We start from the raw sequence: 25,721 nt of genomic DNA, 5'->3' as shown, positions 1-25,721 counted from the left end.
CAGAAGCAGCCCCAATGAAAGGTCATTTAAAAAGTAAAGGTAAGTGAATGTAATGTACTAATTCATCTACTCCGTTATCCAAAATAATCGCTCCCTTTCAATCCGTAACTTAAAAAAGGAGGAACTCGAATAGTAACAGCAAAACCAGGCAAGCAGAGGCTGAGGCACTGTCCTATTCCATCCGCGCTGGGCTCCACACACGCTGCTCGTTGGCCCTGCGCGGTGCTTCTGTCCCCATCACTTGTGGCGTGGGGATGGCCCTGTCCTCGCAGGGGAGCCAGTCCAGGAAGAGTCCGTGGCTGCGGAGCCGCTTCCTTCCCGCTGCCCTGCCAGGTGGAAGGGAAACTGGTGAGACGGCAAGTGATGGGATAATGCAACAGCTGGGAAAATAGGTACATTATCTGAAAGGCATGAGCGGAATGGCATTTACCCTGGCTGTATGGAAACAAATATAACTTTTTTTTTCTCATAAAAGCCACTCTTGATTATCTAATTATTTTAAATCTTCTTTATAGTATTTATAGTATTCCCAAATGCTTTCCGAGCCTATCTCTCCATTTGGCAGATACTGAACACAAGACGGTTTTGCCACAAATGGTTTCAGCACTAGTCCCAATCCCGCTAGCTTTCAGCAAGTAGCCCCCGTATTTTTTATTTTTCCTGTGAAAGGGCTGCGCAGAGCAGCTCGAGGACCCGGCGGGGATCCGCGATCCCGGGCCGCCTCGCAGGGCTGCGGGCCGCGGCCATCCCGGTTTGCGACGGGCGCCCTCGACGCCGCCGAAACTCGAGCCCGAGTTGCCCGGGTCGGCCCGGGCTCTGCTCGCGGCCCGCGCGGAGCCCGCGGCGGCGGCCGGGGAGCGGAGCGGGCCGAGCCGGGCCGGGCCGGGCCGGGCCGGGCGGCGGGGGGAGCGGGGCAGGCGGGCGGGCAGTCGCCGCTCCCGCCGTGTGGCAGCGCCTCTGTCAATCAGGCCGCCTCCCCTCCCGCACGCCCCGTGCTCCCACTATTACACCCGCCGCCTCCTGGTGTCTCTGCTTCGCCGCGAGCCGGCAGCGCGGCCGCCACAGCCGCTGCGGCTGAGGCGAATGCGCGCGGGGCAGCGCTGAGCGGCGCGGAGCGGGGCCGCGGGCCCGGCCGGCTGCGGGCAGCGCCCGCCTCGGCCCGGGGCGGCCGCCATGGCCCGCGCGGCGGGGCTCGCCTGCGCGCTGCTCTGCTGGGCGCTCTGCCCGCCCGCCGGCGCCCTGCGGCGCCCCGCGCACACAGGTAGGTGCCCGCCCGGGGCCGCTCCCCGCGCCTCAACTTGTGCGGAGACTTTTGCCGCGCTGCCAGTTGTGAGCGGCGGCGGCGGCAGCGCCGCGGTGACAGCGCTGCCCGGAGAGGGGCCAGCGCCGCCCGGCCGCCCTCCCGCAGGTCCCGGGCGGGGAGAAGCACATGGCAGCTCCCCTGCCTCCTGCCCCGGCTCTGCCCCCGGCTCCCGTTCCTGCCCCGGCTCCTGCCCCGGCTCCCGTTTCTGCTCCTGCTCCCCCTCCGGCTCCGGCTCCCGCTCCTGCCCGGGCTCCTGCTCGCGCTCCCGGTCCTGCCCCGGCTTCTGCCCCGCTCCGGCTCCTGCCTCGGCTCCCGCTCCCGCCCCGGCTCCTGCCCCGGCTCCTGCTCTGGCCACCGCCGCCGTCCCGAACTCCCAGCCTCCTGCTGCCTCCGCTGCCGCCCGCGGCCCTCGCAGCTCCCTCCTCGCTCCGGGGCTGCTTTGGGGGAGACGCCTCCCCTTGCAGCCTTCTCCCCTGCACCCCAAGCCCCTCCGAGCCGCCGTGTCCCCGCCGGCCGCCCGCGCGCGGCGCCGTCCGCGGGCGCGGAGAGGGCGCCGGGTGCCGCGGGGCGGGCAGGGGGCGGCGGGGTCCGGCGCGTTGCGGGGCGAGGGGCCGTTTGAATGAACTTCCCGCCCGGCAGGGAAGTGTGCGGAGCGTCGTGCCCTCTGCCTTATGTAAGTGTCTGCTGGGTTAAGGAATAACGGAGTAAAAACCCCACCGCATCAGCAGACATGGAGTTCTAGTATCTCTCTCCTCCTTTCTCCCGATGCAGATCCCATTTTGAGGAATATAGAGGAGTACAGCCTTGTCATCCCCACCAGCACCGATTCAGAGGGCAGGTTCCTATCCCACTTGGTGTCCGGACCGCCAAAAGCGCGCTTCCGAAGAGCTGCAGAGGAGTCGCAACGTGAAGCGGCAAACGAGCAAATATTTTACAATGTCACTGTTTTTGGAAGAGAGTTTCACTTCAGGTTGCGGCCAAACTCCAGGCTCGTGGCCCCTGGAGCAACAGTTGAATGGCAGGAGGACTCCGAAGAGACTCGCATCGAACCTCTCTATGGGAATTGCCTCTATGTTGGGGATATCACTGATTTGCCAAACGCTTCTGTTGCTATCAGCAATTGTGATGGACTGGTAAGTGGCTTTGTTATTATATCTGAGATAATGGCATTAATTTCCTACGGTATTTAAATATAAAATGTGTGGACTGGCATAAACTCGTGCTTCATATGGTATCTGTGAGTGCAAATCAACTCCCATTCCCTTGTGTGGGAATCTCCGTGCGGCACCAGGCGCTTCTCTGCCTGCAGCGGCATGAGGCGTTTGGAGCGCGCGCGCTCCGGACAGCGCTCCGAAACGGAGTCCGAGGCAGCGCTCCGAGCCACGGCCCGCGTTAGGCGACGCTGGAGTTACTTGAGGTACCCGGCACTTCCGAAGCAGAGGACTGAATGTTGTGTGCTAGGAATCCGCTTCCTCCTCTCACTTCCAGTCGGAGAAGAGGAGAAATTTTAGACGAGTTAATGCTGAATAATTGGCTGGACTGCTTTGTAAACAAATTTCATAAGGAGCGTGTTTTTTTGCCTTGAAAATTCAATTTGTTCAGAGTCTGTTTTCATGGATCTTTCACTGAGTGAGTTTTATTGCTTAATCAAATGATTGATGGAAAGCAGCAGAAGAGTTTGAGTTTTACAAACAAAACAGCTCCCTGTGATGGGTTTTGGGCAGCTCCGTGTTTGAAGCTGGCTGCAGCTTTCTCTTCTGGAGCACATGTTCAGGAGTCACATTAAAACTGTCCCAGACCTCCTAAATGATTGTACCATCGTTTCAACAGCAATTACTAGGTAGCAATTTGTGTATTGAAGAAAAAGCAGTATTTTTGGTAATGAACAGCTAATCTAGCAAAAAAAAAAAACTTACTCGATTTCTTAGAGCTGATAATTTAAGTTACTTAATTTTAGTGCATTGTGTTCTCTGCATAAAAACCCTGGTGAGTCAATTGTATTCCTATTTATTTAGTCATAGAAAGTTGTTCATTTGCTGTGCCAAGGTAACATACATGGAGATAACGTTGTCTCTCAGAGAAGGAAAGGGAATCCAGTCCTTCTCCCCTTACTATTTCATGTCCTGTGGTTTTTCCCAGCTGTGTGCATTGCTGCTTCCAGAAGCAGGGATGTTTTGTGTTGTAATTATGTGACGTGGAGAGCAAGGCAAGAGGAACTCCGGTGCTTTGGTGCCTGCTCTGGGCAGAGCAGAGCTGGGGAGCACCCAGGGCTCCTCTCCCATGTTCACTCGTGCTGCCAGGTGGAGGCTGCCGCCAGCCTCGTGTGGCCTCTTGTCACCAGCGCAGGTGACGCCTCCCACCCCGAGGGTGCTGGTGTTACCCGCAGCGAGGACTGCTCGTGTATGGAGAAGAGAGTCATGATAAAACACAACCACACTTAAGCAAAAGCCTGGGTGGAGGTTCTGAAGGTCCAAGGGCTCATGTTGCATGTGTAAGTGACCAAATGTTCATAAAATGCTATTCTTTACACAGTTGTTGGTTACTTAGGCGAAGGAATGAACCCAGGTCACCATTCAATGGCACCCATAAATGGCTCCGTTTCAGAAAGCTGCCTAAGGAATAGTGTCTGGTTTTCTAGTCTTGTCAGTTAAAATGACTTAGGCAAAATGCTATTAAGTGACCTGCGATGACCGATTGCTGCGGAATCACATGGAAGAGCATGATCAGAGCGCTGGCACCGTGGTCATGGTTGCCTTCCGTAAGCCTGTGTGTAGCTCAGGGTTAGCCACCCTAAGCAGTCAGATGCTATTTCCCATCTTTAGTGATTTAAACTGCTATTTCCCTGAACATTTGCTGAATTTCAGTCATGTAAATAGTCCTGAGTGACAAACTCATTGCAAACAGAAAAATAATGATAGTAACCAGGTGACCCTCAGCAGAAGTAGAAAGCAAAGAGGCCTAGGGCCACCTGAATTTGCAGTTATCTCAACAGGAAAGCTTGTATTAATTTCCTAGGATTATAAAATATCACAATATTTTATTTTAGGCAATTCTGATGTTCTTTTCTGCCCAAGTCTTTGAAGCCTTCCTGCAGGAAGCATTACCTCAATACCTTGAAGCATCTGGCTGCAGTGATTGCCCTGAGATTGTGCAGTAAATCTTCTGCGGAACAACATATTGAACTCCAGTCCCTTGGGTGCTATGTTCCCTCTCTGCCCATTGCCTCCTTCTAGGTTTCTTCCTTTCTTTTGAGGGGATTTAAAATCGGATAGCAGCAGAATGACACAAAATCTAGCAAAAGATAATGGCAGTTCCCTCACTTCAGTGGAGTTGTCTCCTACATGTTCTTTCAGCTGCCTAATGGTCTCTCTCTGTTCTTCATGTACCTCAAGTATTCCTTTTCTAGATTACCCTGGAGAAAAGGGACTATGGAGTGCTGTGACAACTCCTGCCATTTGTTATAAACTTCCTTCTTCTAATGCCTAGTATTTTCAAAGTACTTGCTTTTCAATGTGGTTTGACATCTGTTTATGCTTCCAGCCTTTGCATACAGACATTAAGCTTGAAATAATGTGTTAAGGTTGAAATAATATATTTAAATTGGAGTTTCATAGTTTGGTCTCTATATTGCAAACCTTTGTTGGCTGAATCTACTTAAAGTTGGTGAATGCCTCTGCCACCTTTCCAACTTCTGATGTGATTTCCTCTGAACATCTCCTTTGGTTTGCACATTACTGCCAAATGTGTCTTATTTTCCAAATATTGTCTGAGAAGAGTCTGTCTGGTGTTTTTTGGTATGGCCAAAATGAGAAGTTACTGGAATGGATTTACTTGAAAATAGTAGATCTGTGAACAGATTCCTGAACTTTACTATAAATGGCTGAGGTTTTGCCTCTGCAGCCTTCCTGTTTTCCGTGGTAGAAATCAATGACAAAACTAGTTTTATTGACCTAAGGCAGATGAAGAGCCCTTCTGAAGTATGAAATCTGGGTGTGTTTTCATAGCTGAAAGGCGTCTTTAGAGATCATGGGAAAGTTAAAGCTAATCAATAGCTTCTCTTGACAACTCTCTGAACTATGGATGTGATTTTTACCACACAAAGAAAGGTTTTGATAGCTTTCCCACTTAAAATGAAAACTGTTTGGACAGTTTGGTGTCATCCTGGCTGCTCTGAGAGCATTCGAGCTCGTTTTCCAGGCAGACCGGCACGGTCACCCGGCTGCGCCTGTAGCTGCTGTGGAAGATGCTGCCGCCCAGCTCCGTTCTTGGTCTGTGGCCCAAGGCCGGTCGTTGCCTTGGGGCACTGCTGGGGCCTGGGGACGTTACGTAGCCCTGCTCAGGGGTTAGCAGGGAAGGAGAAGGGCCCTGAGGCCCAAAACGTGGCCGAGGATTAGGGCAGCCCTTCCAGGTTGTTCCGGAAAGGGGCACGTTTGTCCGCAGTGCTCGGCCCAGCGTCCCGGCCTACGTGAGCTTCCTGCCTTCGCCGGCGCCGTGAGCCTGCCATAGAAGAATTCTTTACTTATCTGGATTTCTGCTTGCACAGTGCTTGGGGCAGATACACCAAAAATACCTCCTTCAGGTTGGCAAGATGGTAACGCTTGATTGTGGATCTTGGGAGACAAACCCTCGCGCAGCCTCTTCTTTGCATTCCGAGTCGATGGGGGAGAGCGTGTGCTTAAACACGGGCAGATCCGTAGCGAGAAACACGGTATGAACAACACATCTGGTATGGATAATAAACACATGATTAAATTAGACATCTGAAGGCACAGCGCAGAATCGAGCTACGTGTCAGCATCCTGAAGACTGAGGACAACAGCTTAAGGTTGGAAAAATCAGTATGACTTAGCCCCTGCTGAAACAGATAGAGGAACATCAGCTTCAATAACATAATATGATCTCTTGAGCTCTGCTTCATTAGTATAATCCTCTTCCTCTGTTTTTAATTAAAATATCAGCTGTCCAAAGAATCCACTCCACTGACATTAAAGTGGGAAATTATCAGGAGTGGAGATACAGAAAGTAAACTATTGAGGGCATTTATGGCTGTGCGTTGTGGATGCAGAACATTTAATGCATCCTGGTTTTGGGGTACCCAACCATACCCCCCATACCAGTATAACTGACATAAGCATTTCTTTTATGTGATAAACTCGGCAGAACTGGCTCTACAGCATTTCAGACTGTGCTGTGTTCTGCAATAGCCCTCACAAGCCCTTCGAGAGGAGCCTGTTGGCTGGCTGCTTGCCCAGATGCTATTTCTTCTAGAAATGCTTGGGAAGCCAGCAGCGCTTTCCAGACTCTTGCCTAATGCTCGTCCTAGCTGTAGTCCTGGGCTGGGCTGGGCGGGTTCGTGCACTCGCTTCACTGGGCGGTCGTGAATCTTCAGGTATTTGCTGGTGCTTTGATTATAATCTTAAGTGTGTGTTTACTAAATGTCCCAGGAGTTTGTTATTTATTATCTATATTAGTCGTTAGGATCTTTTTTTACTGTTTTAAAATCAGTGAATGGAATGTTCTTATTTTCTGCAGTCCTTACTTTGTAGGGGAGTATTCATATGATCTAACTTTAGGCATCTCATGTAAAATTGCAAATTTTGGAGCCTGGAGCCCAGATGCAGTCATTGGTGTTTCTTAACAATTCAAACTACCTATATGAAATATCCTTTTTCCTCCTTGCTGTGTACTTCCCCCATTCTGCCCGACACGTTCCCTGTATTCCCAAAGACATTCAAACACCTGCTGAAATCTATTCCTGTAGTATAATCCTGCTTAAATTTGAGCACATGCTTGAACTCTTTGAAGCCGGTCAGTTGAAAGGTTTTATTCTTAAATGCCTTCCTGGTAGCAAGGTCTTCTTGAAACTGGCCACCGAACTTCTGCTGCAGCCCCCGGAATCTAAATGTAACTCTCCTTATATCATATGTGTTACCTGGCTAAGCCGGTGAAGGAGCTGCTCACAGTGAATACTCCAGAAGAAGACAAATATGCTTATGTAACTCAGTTATTTTTCCATTGAGACACCCATCTCCTGCGTTCATATGGATTTACAATTTAGTTTTCTGTCTGTTTTATCTGGCTTTTAGATTACACTGGTTTGTGATGTAGCAAGAAAGCAGAAGTCAAGGTAGCACAGTATTGTCTTCAAAGCCTAGTCAGGACCAGCGCCTGACAGTTAAAACAGATGTTTCTTACAAATAATTCCCATAATTCTGTTTGTAGTCTAAGTTATTAGCATTTCCATTCTGGTCAAGTTGCATTCATTTTAGTGGATTAAAATCTGGCATTTATAATCTCTTCATTTGGGAGTGCTTTTCCCTTAATAAGATGAAACTAAACCAAAGTTTGTCTGTTTTCCATGTGGCAGCAAAATAAAAAGTGAGAGCTCTTTGCTTTGCAGACAAGTAGAATGGTAATGCCGTGGCAGAGGAAATGTCCCTGGTGCCTGTGACACAGCGTGCAAAGCTGTGCTGCTCGGGAAGGCAGCAGCCCTGGCCCTGGACAAGACCAGAGGTATCTGCTCACACACATGGGCTTTTGGGATTCACTTGGTCTCTCTCATGCCCCAGCCAACTGTGTAGGGGAACGTGAGCAGAATCAGAGCCGGACTGCACATCACATCCATGCAGATGGTGCAAAGCACATACTAGGACACGCTATATATTTTTTTCAAGGTAGAGATGGCACTTAATAATCCCAGGTTTCTACTGTCAATGTCCCTGGCCAGCCCTAGTAGTTAGACGTCCCTCTTCATTTTCTAAACTGCAGGGGCTTCTCATTTTAAAAATTATAGCCTGAAACACAGAGAATGTAAACACTATGATTCAGTCTCTGCCTGGAGTAAATTATCCTCTTTGTGCTGTCCTTAAAAGAGTCTCTTCCTGCAGTAAGTGCTGTTTTTCTCTTTGCATCTTCTGTGCATGGGTCTTCTCACTTACTTTTTATCTGAAAACCCCAAAAAGCAATTTCCTACATCTTACAGGTGGACACCATCTGGACAGAATAGCCTCAGGCAATCAATACTGGTATCTTTGCGGTATGCTGTAAGCCTCTGGATAAAAGATAGGTATTTCCTTATGTCTTATTTGACCTTGTGTTGTATCGTGCTCATCGTTACAGTATCTCAGCTGTACTCTGCTCTTTGACCACACAAGAACTAATTTTCCAACCAGAGTATTATACCATGTACATCCAAGAAAACATGCTTAATGGTTCCTTCAGCCTTCCATTGTGAAAGATTCAAATATAGTAACTAATTTTGGTAAGGTCATAATTAGTTTCCAGGGTAAGCAGAACATCTATTTTGAGAAGTCTGCCCCGCTTCAGCTTGCAGAGCAGTGTCCCTTGAACAACGCTGTTCGCTCACAGTAGCCAAGTGCTTCCTCATGGTGTGGAAGGGTTTTCCAGTATGTCCTGGGAGTTTAACTGTGCAAATTGCTGCAAATGGCTAGAGTTTCCCCCATTTTTTGTTAATTATATGTATAGCTTTTATTACAGAAGGTTAGAAAATACTTGTTTGGATCAACACGGATTCCAGTTGTTGCATGGAGCAGGACCTTTTCTCTACAGATCTCTCTAGCAGTTTATTTGACTCGTTTCTGAGCACTTTTTATTAATGATGACTGTTGCTCTGTAAGCAGGTCATGCCATTATTTAATTGCACATTCAGCCAGGACAATTCCCATACTGAGTGTGATTAAAACACAGAATCAGATCTTCAGTTTCCTGTATGGGATTGTACCAAATTCCATTCCGTTGCTTCCCGTTAATAGTGCGAAGGTGCATGCTGGGTTTTCAGTTCACCTCTTCCCTTTATTGCTTTTGTTCTTCCAAAGTTTCGCTAAGTTCTTTAACACATCACATCTGGTTTCTTTAGCCCCTTTATCTGTCTGTGTTTTAAATTCATCTTTGTTTGCACAGTCTTGACACAGCAGGTTCCCAGTTTTAATAGTCTGCAAAATGAAAGGCCTACATTTCACATGCTATTTTCAGCACCATTCCATTAAACTGTAACATTGAAAAGAAGAGGATCCTCTTCGGTGCTGAAGAGCACATTGCTCGTTGCCGTTGCGTCCTTATAACCACATCGCCCTGCCTGCTGTAGACCTTCCAAGTCATTCCGAAGTTGCAAAGTTTCTTGATGCTCTCCTCAAATCCTGAGTTAGTGGAGACATAAGTGGGAATCTCAGCATGAAATGTTTACTTTCTTATGTTAAGTGTTTTTTGTTTAAAGTCTTTTTAAGTGTTTCCCTCAAGAAAAAGAGTAAATTGTGTTCCTTCAAGCCTTCAGAGCACCATAGTTGTCTTGAACATGTCATTTCACGGTAGAGAGGAGCCTCTCTAGCACCTTGTGTCTACTGAAAGGGGTAATCCCACCCCGTGCCTTGCTGAGCTCCCCGTCCTCTGCTCCGGCACTGCCATGGATCTTACCCTACTGTAGGTTAACTCAACGGGTAATGAACTTGGCAAAAACAGTGAAAAGTTGCGACTGCTTTAGCTGCTTGGAGTAGTTTTCCTGGGAATGAGGTGAAGCCACGTGCAGGCGGAAGCAGGAAGCACTCAACTGGGCGCAGGCTGGTGGCCGCCTCATGGACTCAGTCCTGCTGAAAGGAGCCCATTTTGGGGAGCGTGACTTGTCGTCCTTGAACATCTGCAGTTGGAACTGCCCTTTTGGACAAACCCATTCTGCTCTGTGGATGGTGGTTTTCCACTTTTTAGCCCATTATCGGCCTGTATCCACTCATCCCTGTGTTCTCCAAAGCTTTTCCAAGCTAAAACTGGAGTCCCACCTGTACAACTTGCTGCTACTCTTTGTTCTCAGTCTCTTAAGTGTGTGGGATAATTTATGAACATGTTCCCATCACGTTTATATTCTTGGTTATTCCCTTTAGACTGGCATATGTCAAGTTTAATATTTTGCCTCTTTATTGCTGCACTTGTGACCTTTATCTTCGAAATAAATAAATACAGTTCATTCTTCATCTCTGTGGAGATTCAGATGTTCCAGTTCCCCAGGGATAATGGTGCTTTCTGTCTTTTTACACCTCCAAAGTACAATATTATCACTTCTCTTTTGTTCTGATGAGCTATAAATACAGCTCCTTTACCTTCATCCCCGTTGCTGCTCCCTTTACTGTTTTGTGTAGGTTCACCCCTGTGTTTGAATTTCATTGCATGACCATAGCGCTTTTTTCCAGCATTTACTCTTGAGTCCAGGGGGACTCAGGGGACAGATTTCAATACATTTTCTACCAAAATTAAGCTTGAAGCCTACAAATCCTGTAAAGAGAAGTCAATTAATTTTATTGGTATCCTCTTGGATAAAAGGAACTCTTTCTTCCTTAGTAGAAGTAATAGTTAAAACTAATATAATGCATTTAGGTTATTTCTCTTCACTAGGTACATTAACTAAGGGGTTGCTGTTACTGCTGTTTAAGGAAGGTGAACCAAACCATTTGGGAACTATTTCTAAAACATCTTTGAAGTTAAAAACAAACAATCCAAAAAAAACTAAAAAAAACTAGAAAGAAATATCTACATTGTGGTCAATATTTAAACTGGTCTCTAAAAACCATAAAAGCAAAGCACCTTTCTGAGGTTTTAGGATGGCACAGTGCCGCGTCTTGATCAGGCCCTGAGTCTTTAAGGGCCTGTAGCTTCATTAATGTGTTTTCTGGTTTATCACCTCGGTGAGCACGACGGGGCTGACGGCGCAGCGGGAGGAGCGGCCGCATCCCGCCCGGCAGCACCTCCCGAACCCGCGGGGCTTCCAAGAGGCGTCCATGGAAAGGCAGCCCATGGAACGGCAGCCCATGGAAAGGCAGCCCATGGAACGGCAGCCCATGGAACGGCAGCCCGTGGAAAGGCAGCCCGTGGGATCTCCCTTCCAGCGCCGTGCGCCCTCCAGGAGCCCTTGGCCCGCCGCTCCGCAGGTTGGCTCCGCTGCGGGGCCGTTCCGCTCGCAGCAGCACGAGCCGCCCGGGCAAACCCGAGGTACCTTCACATTGTGCCCCAGAGGGTAGGGGGGCTCCAGAGGCCGGGCGCTTTTGGGAAATCTGGCCCACTGGAGCTTCTTCCTCAGGCCGTCCCAGCAAACATGTGCACGGTGCAATGGGTATTGTACTCATTGCAGGGTGGAGGAAATCAAAATAAGACCCCAGACAGCAAGACCCCCAACAGCAGAGAATGGACTCATTTTCTTGCAAGTTAAAATATTTCAACAGCAAAATGGAATAAAACAAATAATAAAAATAAAGTAAAAGTGATAGAATTTGAGGGAGGAAGATGGGAAAACACAGCTCTTACTCCAAAGACCCCGTTGCTAATGTTTACCACCATGTACATAAGATACTTGTCCTAAGTAGATGCATCTTGCATGTCCTCTCATGGCAAAGTGTCAGGCTCCCAAGCCTGGGGCAAGGAGCGATGTCCATGGCTGGGACATGTTGAAAGAGAGACCTGTTTGCAGGACAGAGCCCATAGTTTGGGAATGGGAAAAGAGCCTGCAAAAACTGCTGGAAACTAAGGGTAGGTGGCAGCACAGGCTGTGGTAACTGTTTATTGGTGGGTTTATTTGTTTTAAATCATGGCTTTTGGGTAAATCGGGTTCATCCAACTCATGTGCAGAAGGATATACTTCTTGATTCTTCAGTATATTAATATTGCTAGGCTTTTTTTTTCCCTCAAGCCGAGGAACTGTGGAAGGAATGTGAGAGATGCTGCTTGGAAAGCGTCCTGCGCACCAGAATATATTTAAAAAACAGTCTTTGAGAAATAAATCACTACCTGATGATGAAGGCAGCTAAGCTGGGCCAAGAGCCTTTCATGTGTCAGCACTCTCTCACGTGACAGAAGTTATATTGGAAGCTGGCAATTTTCGAGCCTGCAAGGCTGAAAAATGTCTGAAAAATTTCTTATACTTAAGCAAAATAGGTAATGGTTAGATAAAGAATAAGGCTTTGGAGCTGTACAAAATGCCTCCCTATAGAGCACTGTGAACCTTCCTAAAGGTCACAATCTTTTACTTACTGCAAACAAACAAAAAAATCAGAAGTGCAAAGTTTACGCCACCTCATTTCAATATCAGTGAAGTGCTTTAGGGTTGGAAAAGTTTTAGGAGTTAATTTGGGTTGATTTCAGATTTATAACAAGGCTTGAAATCAGAATTTCATAGTAGTTTTAGTTTCCATTGTGAAAATGGCCAATCCAGCATTCATCAGTAAACCAAATGCTTAATTCCCAACTGAATGCCAGAGATATCCATCAATATTAAAATTGTTGGCAGAGTTATGGCATATTAAGGCTGACACGAGCAGCAAGTGTAAAGATGTGATTAGTCAGAGGCTGAGTTATGGCTCTTGCACAGAAATATGAAATTCAATTGGAACAAGTAATGGGCAGACAGAACACAGGATGTTTTGCATTCTTTGAAACTTGTCAGTGGAAAACAGCGGTGAATTTACCATGAAAATAGAGTTGTTGCACACGTAAGTGCCTGCAGATGAATTAAGGTGTGCACGTTGTGGTGCAGCATCACTTTGCAGGAGGGCCTGGAAAGTCTCCTCGTTGATCCCTGCGGTTGGTCCAAGTGTGACCGTCGGCGTGTTCGTTTCAGCGGCTTCAGCTGCCTTTGCCCGAGGAGCGATGCTGGACGTGGGCCTTGCGGGGCCGGCGTTCTCCAGGGCACAGCCCTGGATTTCACCTTGTTGCCTGTCCGGGCTGTGTGGTGCCGCGGATGAGAGGCCCCAGCGCCGCTCTCCCTGTTGCTGCTTATGTCCCCCGAGCTGGAGAGCGCAGGACACAACTGCCAGACTGCAGTAGCTCCTCTAGAGCTCCTTCCCTTCTGCCTCTCGCCGCATCCGCGCCGCAGAAGAGGTGGGTGATGCATTAACGTGGGGAGCAACCCTCCTGCGGCCCAGGCCAGGAGCATGAGGCAATTCCAGCTGCCTCCGCTCCGCAGGCTCCGTCCGCCAGCTCTCCTGTCTGTTTCTGCCTGTGAAAATGGTGCCAGAAGGGAGAAAGTCCTTCCTGCTTTCCGAGGCAGCCCCCGTTGGCGCTGCCGCAGCTGCGGAGCGGAGGGATCCCGCGGAGAGGAGCACAGAGCTCTGGCCTCCGTGCAGCTCCCAGCGCCTGCACGGTGAAGGAGCCAAAAAACCACCATACGCCCCCAGCCCAAATCATGAGAGAGAGCGGCAGGATTAAAACTCCCAACTGCACATCTGCTCAGCAGCCTGTGGGGAGGACTCTGCAAGAGCCAATTGAAACCCCCAGGTCCCAAATTCCCAACCAAATGAGAGTTCACTTTCTCTGATGGAACTTCTTTGCAGTTCCCATTGCCTCTCTTGCAGATTCAGGTGGTCCAAATCCAGCCACCTGTCCTTAGATGGGATCATTAGGCATAGGGGCAATTCAGTTGTTGTGATCCAGATCTCTGCTATTATTCATCATGGTTTCTGCATGGATTTGGGGGACTCCCTTGGTTTGCACTAGCCGAGGACCTGGCCTGATGTAATTAGCTGTTGTCACACTCGCCCTCTCCCAAAGGTCTGAGCTGCAGATGGCCATGACTTGTAAGAGAGGGAGGCAGCAGGACACACAAAATCCATGAACGTGTGTGAGCTATTGGTGTTAGATTTGGGAAAATAAGGGATTTGAGATTCGTTTGCATAACTGGAAGTGTGTGAACTATTGGTGTTAGATTCGGGAAAATAAGGGATTCAGGATTCGTTTGCATAACTGGAAGTAGCAAACTGCATTGGCAGAGGAGACCATCCGTCCCGCGTCCCTGCTCCCCAGAGCCCCGGCAGGCGGCGGGCAGGTGGGTGGTGGAGCCTGCGCGCGCGGCGGCTCCTCCCAGCGGCTCCTGCTTCCGCACGGTCGCCCTGATGTAATTTTTGTGACATTCTCTTGTTATCGTGCAAGTAGAAATTGTGACACCGCTGGCAAAACTGTTGAATAAATACAATGTCAATAATGTGAAATTCATCCGTGATGGATGTGCTGGAGGCCTGCGAAGGGTTCCGCGGTGTGCTGCAATTTTGTTTCCTTTGGAATGAGTGGAAGAGGTATTTGCTCTAACTTGTGGATGTAAAATAAAATATGTTGTACCTGCGGCTATAATTTTGGAATACAGAATCACTGCTTGCAAATGCTATGGTATGGTCTAGTTAATCCACCGGTGAGACTTTTTTCCCCCTCTTTTCACTTTATATTTGTTTATTTTAAGACCACTTTTCAAACTTAATCCTCTTTCTATCTCTTCTGCACCACTGACTCAAAAGCATTGCTTTGACTTAATACAATGCCAACATTTGCAAGGAGTCAAATAGTTCATAAGTTTTATTTCTAATTTTTCACTGGGATATTGCGTCCTTAATTAAAAAGGCAGAGTCTCAGGCAGAGCCTCACGTATTCAGGCCGCTTTGTGACCTGTGCCTGGTGACACTGTGAGATGTCTTCAAGCATCGCTGGGAAGGCCGGTGAGCACAGGCTGACCCCATCCCCTTGGGGAAGTGGGGATCTTTGCTAGGCTGCCCTAGGGAGGAGCTGGCAGCGCCCGCAGAGGGCAACTAAATGTGGATTACAAAGTCCTGAAACGTTTTACCAAGCTAGACCCGTGGAGAGGTTTTCCAATGGCCTTGAGATGCTTCGCTGGACTTGCGCTTCCGCTGCTCCTCATTCCTAGCAGTGACTGTGCAGCTTCCCGGCGAGGGAAGGGATGGAAACGCACGCGGAGCTACCCCTTTGCTACCTTGGTGGCTTTTTGGCCAGCCTTTTTGAAAACCGCTGAATGAAGCTCGGTTAAAATCACGTTTTTTTTGGTGAGCTGCTGGGTGACAAGTGCCCTGGGCGGTCTGTCACGCCAAGCAGCGTCTCAGCGTTGCTCCTCTGCGAGGGACGTGGGCAAATGGCCACCTTGGAAAGGTGCCAGGAGGAGGTTGACGTGCTCCACCGCAGCCAAAGGTCTGGATTGTTTTTAATGTCTCACTCCCCCCAAGTTGGTACACAGGGCCGCTCTCCTTCCAAGAGCTGGAAATGCTTCCTTCACTGGAGAAAAATGCACCGTGCTTCCTGTGGAGAAGGACAGTGTTAGAGCATTGAAAAACTGTCTCTGTGTGTGTTTTGGTGGTGAAAGTGAGGGAAGGGCCATAAAAAAGACCAAGACAAGGAGCAGTAGAAGCATCTGATCAGTATTGCCAGGGTGAGATGCGGACCTGGCACTGGGATGCAGAGGTGAGGGAGTGAGCTGAAAACACCCCGTCTCTTGGCTATTCACAATAAAATCCTTTTTTTTTCTGCAAATATTCTTTAACAATGACATCCAGAAGGGGGAACGAAGCAAGAAGCGATGTCCCTATTTATCCTCAGTGCCAGCCTGCAGGGCAGGCAGGAAAACTTCCATTCGCCAGCACGTTGAGCCGGGTGTAGCCCAGCAGCGCGTCCGCCTGACGGGACAAGGTGAGGCAGGGATGCTCCGGAGCGCGGGACGCGTGGGAGCAGAGCCCTGCAGCCATCGGCACCGCCAGCACGAGCGTGGCAGGACATTCCCTGCGGAGCTGCCGGGATTCCCTGCTCCGGCCTGGAGGGGACTCACACACTGCACAGCCCAGCCCTGAATTCTCCTCCTTCTCTATGAGCATTGAAATCACTCAGGGCGAATTCTGGCGAATTTCTTGGTGGGGAAAGTTGTTTCCCAGTTCATCCTGCTGCCACAGTGGGCTGTTGTGAAATAACGCCCCAAAACCCCAGCAACACAGATTTGATTCTTTCATTTAGGCTTTTGAGAATTCAAAAAATAGTCCCGTGACTCTGCACCCGAGTCAGCACGGGTTGAATGGGATTCCTGTGGTCAAACTTGGCAGGAAGCTTCATGTTTCGTGTGCCCGTTGGTTAAAATTCGCTGCTGTGTAAGAGGTGAGGCAGTGGCATGGTCAGGCTGGGCTGGTATTGTCAAAATGGGTCAAAAGTATCAGGAGAATGTTTAATATCCCCGTTTACATAGTTTCGTTTTGCTTGTTTTGTGGCTGATTCATTTCTGTAGTGAATAGGGCGCTGGCTCGGAGCAGAAGGCCTCATCTCTGCTGTGTGTGGTAAGAACAGCCGGTCGCTCTTGCTAAATTGATTAAAGTGGCTACGGAAACTCACGTCCTTGTGTATGTGACAGCGACTGCTCCGTTGGGCGTCAGGCCGCTGAGTTTGGGCCTCTGGTGGCCTTGGGGCGCTCTCTGGCCAAGCAGCCCCAACGGGGTGTTCGTGCCGGCGACGCCAGCCCCGAGGCCTCTGTGCTGGCACGGCCAGGACACGGGGACTCTGGTGCTGGGGGAATAACGAGCGCCCAGGGCAGGACATTTGAAGATAACTTCATGGCAAAGCTGCCCTTTGGCAGGATGAAACCTGTGTGTGCTTGCTGAAAAGGGGAGCCGCAGGACGAGCTTCAGGACGCAGGACGCCGTAACCTCAGCGTGAGGGCTGTGCGTGTGATCGTGGGAGGCTTTGTGCAGGCAAGAGCTCTATATACATTTAAATTCTTTCTGGCACTTTAATCACATTGGCAAAAAGGTTATCCAGCTGTTTTTATGAGATGTTCAGTAATGAGATTTACTTCAGAGCAAGTAAAAACCTTAGGAAGGTTTTAATATTGTGCTTTAAAGTATAAGCTCTGTGTAGCAGTTCTTTTTGCTATGGGTGTTTTATTTGATTCTGATACTAATTCAGGAGTTGGTCCAAAGTCCATTAACATAAATGAAAAGGGTTTTATTGACTTTGATGGGATGTGGATCATGCTGCACTAATTAAATAGTAAAGTATCCATTAGCAATGAAGAAAACAGAAGAGAGGAGAGCCAAATACTGTTGTGATGAACCCTGTGAAGCTGAGTGAACTGTAGCCAGTCTCAGTATCTTTACACATGAGATTTTCCATATTTCTTTGCCGCTTGCTTTTTAACATAGATAAAACTGTGGATTTTTAAATGAACTAGATCTATAAAGATTCTTACATTTGTCATGCCTATTTACAGGTTTCAGTAGACACATTTATTTGAAGAAAGTAGCAATAAGAAAAAAATTGGAAGTGATGTGCCAGAAGAAAACCATTCTAAACAACATTTAAGTAAGGTACCAATAATGTAGACTTATTTTGCTTAAGTATTTTTGTAAGGCATTTTAGGAAGGTTCAGAGTTCCTGCGTTCCAAAGGAAAAAGAGTCCTTCAGAGCTTTTGGTGCTGTAAGTAGAAGTAAAGGGGTAGTTCCACTTACTGCATATTTGGGAGGTCTCAATAAAAAGTGGTCTAGATTAAAAAAAAAAAGAAGAGAGAGTGGTGAAACTAGCCTGGAAACTAGAATCAACCTTATAGAGACAGATTACACTAATTGTGTGGACACCAGCATACCGACTCCTTAGGCATCTTTGAAAACATGATCCTAAATTCAGAGTTTTCTAAAGACATCTTTCTGGCATTGTTTGCTTGCTGATGCATTTACAATGAATACTTTTGCTCTCATGCTTGTCCATTGGGTTATTTCCATTTCAGATGATCGTGTTTAGGCTTCTACAATCTCCTGAGCATCCATAGTTCTCTCTTAAACGTAGGTAGCAAAAGAGAGTGTTTTTTCATCTCCACTGTTTAGTTATTTATGAAAAAAAAATTGTCTGCAATTTTTATTAAAGCAAAAGTTATCAAGCAAAAGTATTGACAGTGACACCATGAAAGCTCTAAAGATGCATGTTTTTCATTGATTGCATGAAAATATGTTATATTCTGGATCTCTTCTGTGTTTGTAACTGTAGTTTGGACTTCTGTCTTCAAAAATCATGTAAGTCTTTTGAGAGTTGCAGGCGCAGATTGGAGATTTTCAAGCTGAACTGTAGACTTGAATATTTCTGTCACTTTCGTAGCAGTCAAAAATCTAGAATAAATAAATGAGTTAATAAATGCATCGAGTACTCAACAAAGGAAAGGATGAATACATCTCTCTTAAGTCTGACTATTCAAACTCTTCCGTGCTTCCAGAAGTAAAGTGTTTAAAGTATAATGCCCTTCTGCAACCCTTTTGAATCTTAATATTCAAATCCATGGGTTTCAAATCCAGAAACAGATTGTAAAAAGGACCAGGGTTGAGTTATTAAAAGCTGCTACCAGCTACCTGCCCTTATCAGTTCTTTTGACCAACATAGGCCCATAGATCCGGAAGATTAAAGAAGGACTAACGCCAAAAAGGAGACCTCTCTCCACTAAAATAATTATATGAGGGCAATTGGATGGAGAGAGCAGCGCATGGGAGTACGGAGCTGTATATGGGCTGGAGAAGGAGGTCTTCCCGTGTACAGTTATTTCTGGTGTGAGGAGATGGAAACAGGCCGCAAGGCGATGGGAACGCGTCCACCACACTTAGCTTCACTTTCTGAGGTCAAATGTTTCTCTCTGAGCCCAAACGACAAACTAATCTTTTCCCTCCCCAAACCTAATTTGGCAACTTTGGGGCCAAGATTTTTTTTCCCACCCTTTTTTTCATGTAAAATGTTGCCTTATGTTCCAGGCAATACAGTGTGTTCCCATAGCAACCTCTCCTTGTGTCCTGAACTCGTCAGCATCAACAGGGACGTTTAAACCCACCGAGCGCTCAGCGCGTGGCCGCGGCGGCGCAGCGGGGCCTGGCGCAGGTGCCAGGCCGTGCCGAGGGCCACGGTGGAGCGGGGCGGCCTCCACACGCTGCTTTTCAGCGGGTGCAAGTTTCTGGGTGCACGTTGAAACACAGGATGTTCCACCTCCATGTGAGGAAGAACTTCTTTACTGTGAGGGTGACAGCCCTGGAACAGGCTGCCCGGAGAGGTTGTGGAGTCTCCTGTGGAGATCTTCCAACCCCGCCTGGATGCCACCCTGTGCCCCGTGCTCTGGGTGTCCCTGCTTGAGCAAAACTTAACCCAGCAAATGAGGAACCCTGTGCAGGTTAAGCACAGTCTAATTCAGCCGATGATGGTTTTGCAAAATCTTTAAGAAATAACGAGAAAGGGGAATGGAAAAGACCTCGTTAGCGGGGATGACATCCCTGTGAGCAGTGGCATAGCCAGGCACAAGGGTAGAACTTGCTCTTGCCCTGGTAGGGTACTAGGAGATGTGCTTTTCCTGTCTTCCTTTTCCTGTAGCATGGTTTGCCTGCTGAATTGAGCTTTAAAGAAAAAACATTTGCAGTCATGGGCGGCTTGCCAAAAATGTGACTAATAAAAAATTGCCTATTGATCTCTTTTTAAAGCCTATCCTAACATGGCATTTTGGAAGAAGGTAATCAATTCTCAGTGATTGCAGTATTTATGTAGACACCTTCCTGAAGGATAGCTCCATTTGTTCCGAACAAAAGAGTGGGAGAGAGCAACGCTGCTCTCTGCTTTGGGCTGCCACTGCCTATTTGGAGTGATCTTTTACATGATTACATGGGAGAGAACTGGTCTACCTGGAAGGATTTGCCATGGGTAAATTACCAAGGGTTTCTCCACACTAAAATCGAAAGAAGTTAGCTGCTTGATTGGTGACTGTGCAAGGCTTGGAGAAAGGGAATCCCTTCAGGAATGACCCTGCACATTGAGAAAATGGGGGTGTTGATTTTTTCTTCTGTATTTAGTGAAAATGCCAATGAATTGCAGCGACATTTAGTTATTAGGAGCTTTACCCAAGCACTCTGGGCCTTATATTACTGCTTGCTGCTTGCTACTCGCCCACGCATGGGACCTCCAGGAACATTTCTGTCTCTCCTGTGGCAGCTGTAGCTCTCTCACCCTCATCCGAGGTGATTGTTTCAAGGTAGGGAACTAACTATTCCCCATGAGACCTGGGAAGTGAGAAGATACTGTATTGGGCATCCATGATTTATCATCTAGGGCTGAACGTGGACTCTTCACTCCCAAAGCAGAGCACACACTGTTCGTGCCGAAGGAGCAGCAGTGCAACAAAAAGCAGGTGTGAAACTATCCAGACAAGTATCTGGCCATGTATTAGCGTATCCAGGCATATATTTACATTCCACTTTATCAGGGGAGATGAGAAGTAGATGTTCTTTGGATTTCTCCTGGACTTTCTCAAAAACTGAACTGGTACAGTATGTTCTTGGGCCAGTGCTTTCATCCAGCTGAGATATTGCCGGGGGAAAATAATTTGATACGTTTATTTTGCTAATAAGGAAATGAGTCAATTCATATAAAAACTCTCTTTTTGGAAAAAATAAAGTCCTTCTATCACTTCGCAGATACTGATTTTTAGATAATTTGTGTTTTGTCTCCGAACTGACCAAACATTTCATACAAATAATGCCAACTTTTTGTTTTCTGTATTCCTTAAATCCCTTTTTAGCCATGCAAATGGGCTTTTCTCCCTTTCCAAGTGCAATTGATTCTCTTGAAATTCTAGGTATGTAAATAAATAATTGCTCTTTTTTGCTATTTTCTATGTCTTGTGTTCACCATGGCATAATCCAGTAAGCATCTCCCCAAATCCTCTTTGGAGGACCAGGAAAGTTCTGTTCAGTGGTCACAGAGGGAATTACTGGGATTCAATATTCCCTTTTTTGCCCCGTTTGTATTGAATGTCACCCGTTCCAGAGCTTTGTCCTTACATGAACTCCCTTAAATCATTTGTCCCTTCTTCAGTCCATCTCTTTATTTCATTTATGCCTTTTCTGCACATGAATCCCCAATTAAATGAAAAACTACCAGCTACCAGCCCTGTTTCCGAGTGCAGGAAGCCAGTCCTTCGGGAAGGGACCCGCGTGTCCCGGCATTTCCATGTTATCCCTGTTTTGGTGCTCCGCGCTGAGGCTGCGCTGCGGTTCCCCGTGGCACGGCAGGTCCCAGCCGGGCTCCATCGCTGACTTCCATGGAGCAGATGGCAAAGTCCCTCGGAGCTGCAGCTGGGATAACGCGGTCACCAAGGGAAAGGGCTTCCGAGGAGCCGGCTCCTCCGCCGCTGCCCCTGCTCGGCCTCCCTCTAAACCTCCCCAGGCTCCAGTTATCTGCTGTCAGATAAAGCTCCTCTCCCCGCTCTGTTCGTAGCAGATCAGCTAAAGCAGCAATAAACTGCTGGCTCAGAGAGCGTGGCCTGGCTGTGCGCAGCAATAAATTGTTACCTTTACTTACAGAAAGTAGATTTTGCATCATGATTCTGAAATGGAGAGTTCCTCGATTGTTCAGGCCAGTGCAATTGGAAAATAACAGATGAAAGAACATGTAACTGTAATTCCCTTTTCATCAAGTGTCAGGTTCATGCTCTTCATTTTATTTGTGGTTACCTTGAGACTCCATTATTTGATTGGATTTTAGAGAATGCTATCAGAATAATTAAATATTAAGAGAGAATCTGAAAGCCTTAAGAGAGCATAAGAGCCCTAATTCAGGAATGTGCTTCCATGTGCCCTTAATTTTAATCTTCTGCATAGTTACCTTATTAAGTACATATTGCTCTTTTCTTTGGAAAAGATGTCAAAGTTTAAGTAAATCTTTTTAGTTTTTGGCTTACGATTTGTGGGAACTACTGGAAAAATGAGGATTCTTGGAGCAGTGTGTGTGTCATTATATTTCACTATACTTGTAACATTATGTTGTTTTTTCAAGCTATTCCAAGTACCACCTTTCGCAAAGACAGCTGACCATTCTTGTGGAACTCACAGAAACTGGAGAAGGAATAATAATTACATGTGGGCTGCACAGTTTAAAATACTGTACATTTAAAATGGAATAAATTAGCAAACAGCTAATGAATCTCCAAAGCATATGGAAAAGATGGGTCAAATAAGTAAAGCCTACTTATTTTCAGTGCTTACAGGGAGTATAATGCCATTAGGAAAGGAAAATGTAAAACATGTGACAGCAGATGCCAGACTAACCACGACGCTGCAGCTCTCACGAGAAGCCCCCTTTTGAAGCTGCACGTGGCCTTGGCCAGCACACTCTTTTTGGACTGGTATTTTTCAGTCCTAGTCTTAAGCCAAAGGTAAATTCTTACTTGGGAGTTTTCAGCAAACTCAATTCCATCCTTTTTTTGAATTCTCTCTCAGCAGCGTCCTGTCGCGGTACCGCCGCCGTGCGGGTGACACCACAGCTGAACGAAGTCTCTGCTCTCAGCTTGGTCTGTGGTGGTTACGGTGCTCAGGTGAAGCTAATTTAGTAGCTTAAATTGTGAAAAAGGAATTTTTGCTGCACCTGTGCACAAGCATTTTGCTATGGTCCCTTGCTGCCTATTTTTAATATCTTGTATGACATCAAACACAGAATCTCCTGTAGTCACAGTCTCCTGTAGTCTCTTGTATCCAGCCTTATAAAGTGGTTGGGACACAAAACACATCTTTTAGGAAAAACAGGATTTTGGTGCTTCCAAAGGCTCTGATGGATTTTATGAACTACCTTGTATCTACCTGCCCACTCTATAAATATGCTCCCAAGTGCAAAATTCAGTAGGGTTACATGAGGAGCTGCAGAAGGAGCTGCATGCAGACCCGGTCAACACTGGAACCTTCCTCATGCAACTGAGGTACAGTTTTAACTTGCTTGACCTTTGCTGGGTTTAAAGTATCTAACTTGCTTGGAGGCTTTTCATATCTTGCTAATTGCTTCTTTTGTTATGTAAATACCTCTGGGTACGTAATCTGGGGCAGCTGATTTGAATTTCTGAGCTGCTGGTGCTTGTTGGAGCCACACGGCAGCCTCCTGAGCAAGTGAGGGTGTCCTGGCCTTTTCTGCCTGTGGTCCTAACCTTTTTTCAAAGCAATTGCAATTATTGTAATGCTTTGTTGTATCTTTATCTCCCCTGTGTGATAGCTGTGATGAGCATTAGTGTTCCAGTAAAGAGAGAGATGTGGAACAAGGACTTTGAAGTGGCCAAAACTTTACTGTGAGGCACCAACTGAAGTTCTGTTTCAAGTGCTGTTTAAAGGTGATTTTCAGCAGGTAAAGAACGAGCTCCTCTTTAACACAGTAATGTGGAGATTCATATTTTTTGAGTACTGGAATCAGACTCTTCGAGTTCTGCAGAAACGAAGGCTGTATTTCAGTTTGGCTTGGCTTTGGACGTTTTTGTAATAGTTGAAGAACCCTTTAATCTAAAGAAATAAATGCTATGTTTCTGCTTGCTGAATACGGAGAGACAAATTTACTGTTGCTTTTTGTTTGTTTAGTTTGGGGGATTTTCATTTTTTTTTTAAGCACTTGTCTGTTAAAGGCTGTAATTGGCCCTGGAGAAGGCCTTTTACTTGTGTTTCCCAGTCATGGATGTCTGCACTTATCTCATTCTTGGCATCCTCCCATTGCAAAGTAAGACGTGGCAGTAAAGTATTCTGAGGCTGTGCCAGAGAGCAGATTGTTGTAGGAAAAAAAGCGTTTCTTATATGTTATGCTGAACTCTTAAGCTTCTGAGGAATTAGGCTAACACGTTTTCCCTCTAACGTTAAAGGAAGGGGGTAGTTGCCACCCTAGTAACGAGTTGTTTGCTGGTGACTCCGAGTCCAACAAGAAAAACTCCAGTTTGCAGCTCTCTACCTGTCCCCTGTGCAGAAGCGTCTTGGCAGCAGCCGAGGGAAGGAGAGAAATGTCTGATTTTGCCTCCAAAGGGCCTGGTCTGCTCCACTTTGGAACAGTGTAGGAGCTGGTGTGAGCACGGAGCTCACCCTGCCTGGAGCACTGTGCAATAAGTGAGGGGTCTTCTTTTGAGGGGGGAAATGTGTCTTTATAAAGTGGAAGTGCAGATGAATGAGGGGTAAAGGAAGAGGAGAAGCTGCTGATATTCCAGTGAGTGGTAAGTGGAGATCAGCCTTGCTTAACAGCAGGGTTTTGCTGGTAAAGAATCCTCTAGTACTCCCTGGTGGAGTGGATTAAAGGCATTTAATTAATAAACGTGAAAGTGACTCTCTTCTAATGTAGCTATTATAGCTGAAAATACAGAGTGCAGTTACAGAAAGACAAAGCCAAGGGAGGAACTCTTCAAGTTAAAACCTATATGTTGATTCATAAACCCACATGTATTAATCTCCGGGAATCGGCTTTTGGTGATAGGTAGGGCTAAAGCATATTTTGTTAAAGTATTAAATCTGGGTTGGAATGGGAGAAAGGGGTGGAAAATCTGCAGCTGGCAAAAGGAAATTGCTTTTGTTCGTGAGCACGCGGTCGTGCGGGCTAACCAACACCAGAGCTGGGTGTAATGCTGCCGAAGTGGAAAGTGGGACCATCTACTGAGAATTAAACCGGGAGATGAAGGGAGAATAGTATTTTTAATCATATTTCATCTGAGGCATATGTTCATTGTCTCAAGAGAGATTTTGAGATTTTGTCCATATTTGAACTGGAACAAGAAAACAGTTTTTCTCAAGCTTTGGATCTGACTTGCATCCAAAGCAGATTTGGATGGGTGCCCCACCTGAATTGTTAAGGACTTGGAAGAAATGTTTTAGTCTTGGCCTATTTCTGATTTAAATACATTCTTCTGCTGTGGAGCAGAAGTATATATATAAAAAAGGAAAATAACACTTGCAACAGACAGGAGAAGTTCTAATCTCAAGAGATAAGACATCATCTTGAGCGTCCTCTAAGCTGATGTACCTTTGGTAGGCAGTTTAATCAAGCAGGACTCTGGTAGGTTTATTGAAGCTTGCAGTGGTGTGCGGTGTTGAGAAAACCCTGTCATCAGCAAGGGGAAAGCTCAAAATCAGCGTGGCCTTTGCTTGGTTTACTTGACAAAAGCAACATGCACCTATGCAATGCGGTTCTCCCTGCGATTGTGCTTCCTGTCCCTGTAATTTCCTGTAATCCTGATTTCCTGTAATTAGGGTGCTTTTTCTCTTCCATATCTCTTTTGTAAAAATAGTTTCTTAATAAGTGAGTAGAAGCGTTACAGGCATGGGGAGGGATAAGATATTTGGTGAACTGGCCAATGTTGTCCTCGGTACCTGTTTTTCTATCAATTGTGACTCACCTTCCAACTATGGAGGTCAGCGTGTGTTAGCAAGTCTCTGCTTCATGGCTAAATGCTACAGAGAGATGGGATCAAGCTAAATTCAAGATTATCCGAAGTAATTAGGACAGAAAATTATTTAGTTTGCCTTGCTGGAAATAGTCCGACTTATTGCTGAATTGATGCCAGGCTTAGTTCAGTTCTCTGTGTAGTTCCAGGCAGAAGAAAGCCTTTTACAGCAGATTGTAATCTTTAATAAGGTTGCATTATGCAACAGTGTGTAAACTATGATGAGAAGAGATTGGAACAGAGCTCCATGAAATAGTATGGATTTAAAATGCAAACCAGACAAATTTACAATTAAATGTTGGAATTACAAACGATCTGTTGGACAGTAGGGTCTGATACTTGAGAACAGTGGCTAAGACGATGATTTCAGGGAAGAAAAGTAGACATATCCTATACCACTGAGTTTACTTGTGCTGATTTAT

The 25,721-nt window shown here is 46.7% G+C and overlaps 1 protein-coding gene across 1 annotated transcript in view; it reads left to right on the top strand.

Annotated features, from left to right (window-relative positions):
- The first annotated feature begins 1,173 nt into the window (after nt 1–1,173).
- ADAMTS2 (ADAM metallopeptidase with thrombospondin type 1 motif 2) overlaps nt 1,174–25,721 on the top strand; it is a 152,979-nt gene continuing 128,431 nt past the window's right edge. The window contains exons 1-2 of the mRNA XM_088536827.1: nt 1,174–1,261; nt 2,075–2,436. Of these exons, the coding sequence (XP_088392953.1) occupies nt 1,174–1,261; nt 2,075–2,436 (450 nt within the window). The remainder of the gene's footprint in view (nt 1,262–2,074; nt 2,437–25,721) is intronic.

Source organism: Tinamus guttatus, unplaced genomic scaffold, assembly GCF_059628265.1.
Source record: "Tinamus guttatus ecotype Peru unplaced genomic scaffold, ASM5962826v1 Tinamus_guttatus_pri_ptg000710l, whole genome shotgun sequence".
Classification (NCBI taxonomy): domain Eukaryota; kingdom Metazoa; phylum Chordata; class Aves; order Tinamiformes; family Tinamidae; genus Tinamus; species Tinamus guttatus.
Note: the sequence above shows the minus strand (reverse complement) of the source record. Positions and strands in the feature narration are given on the sequence as shown.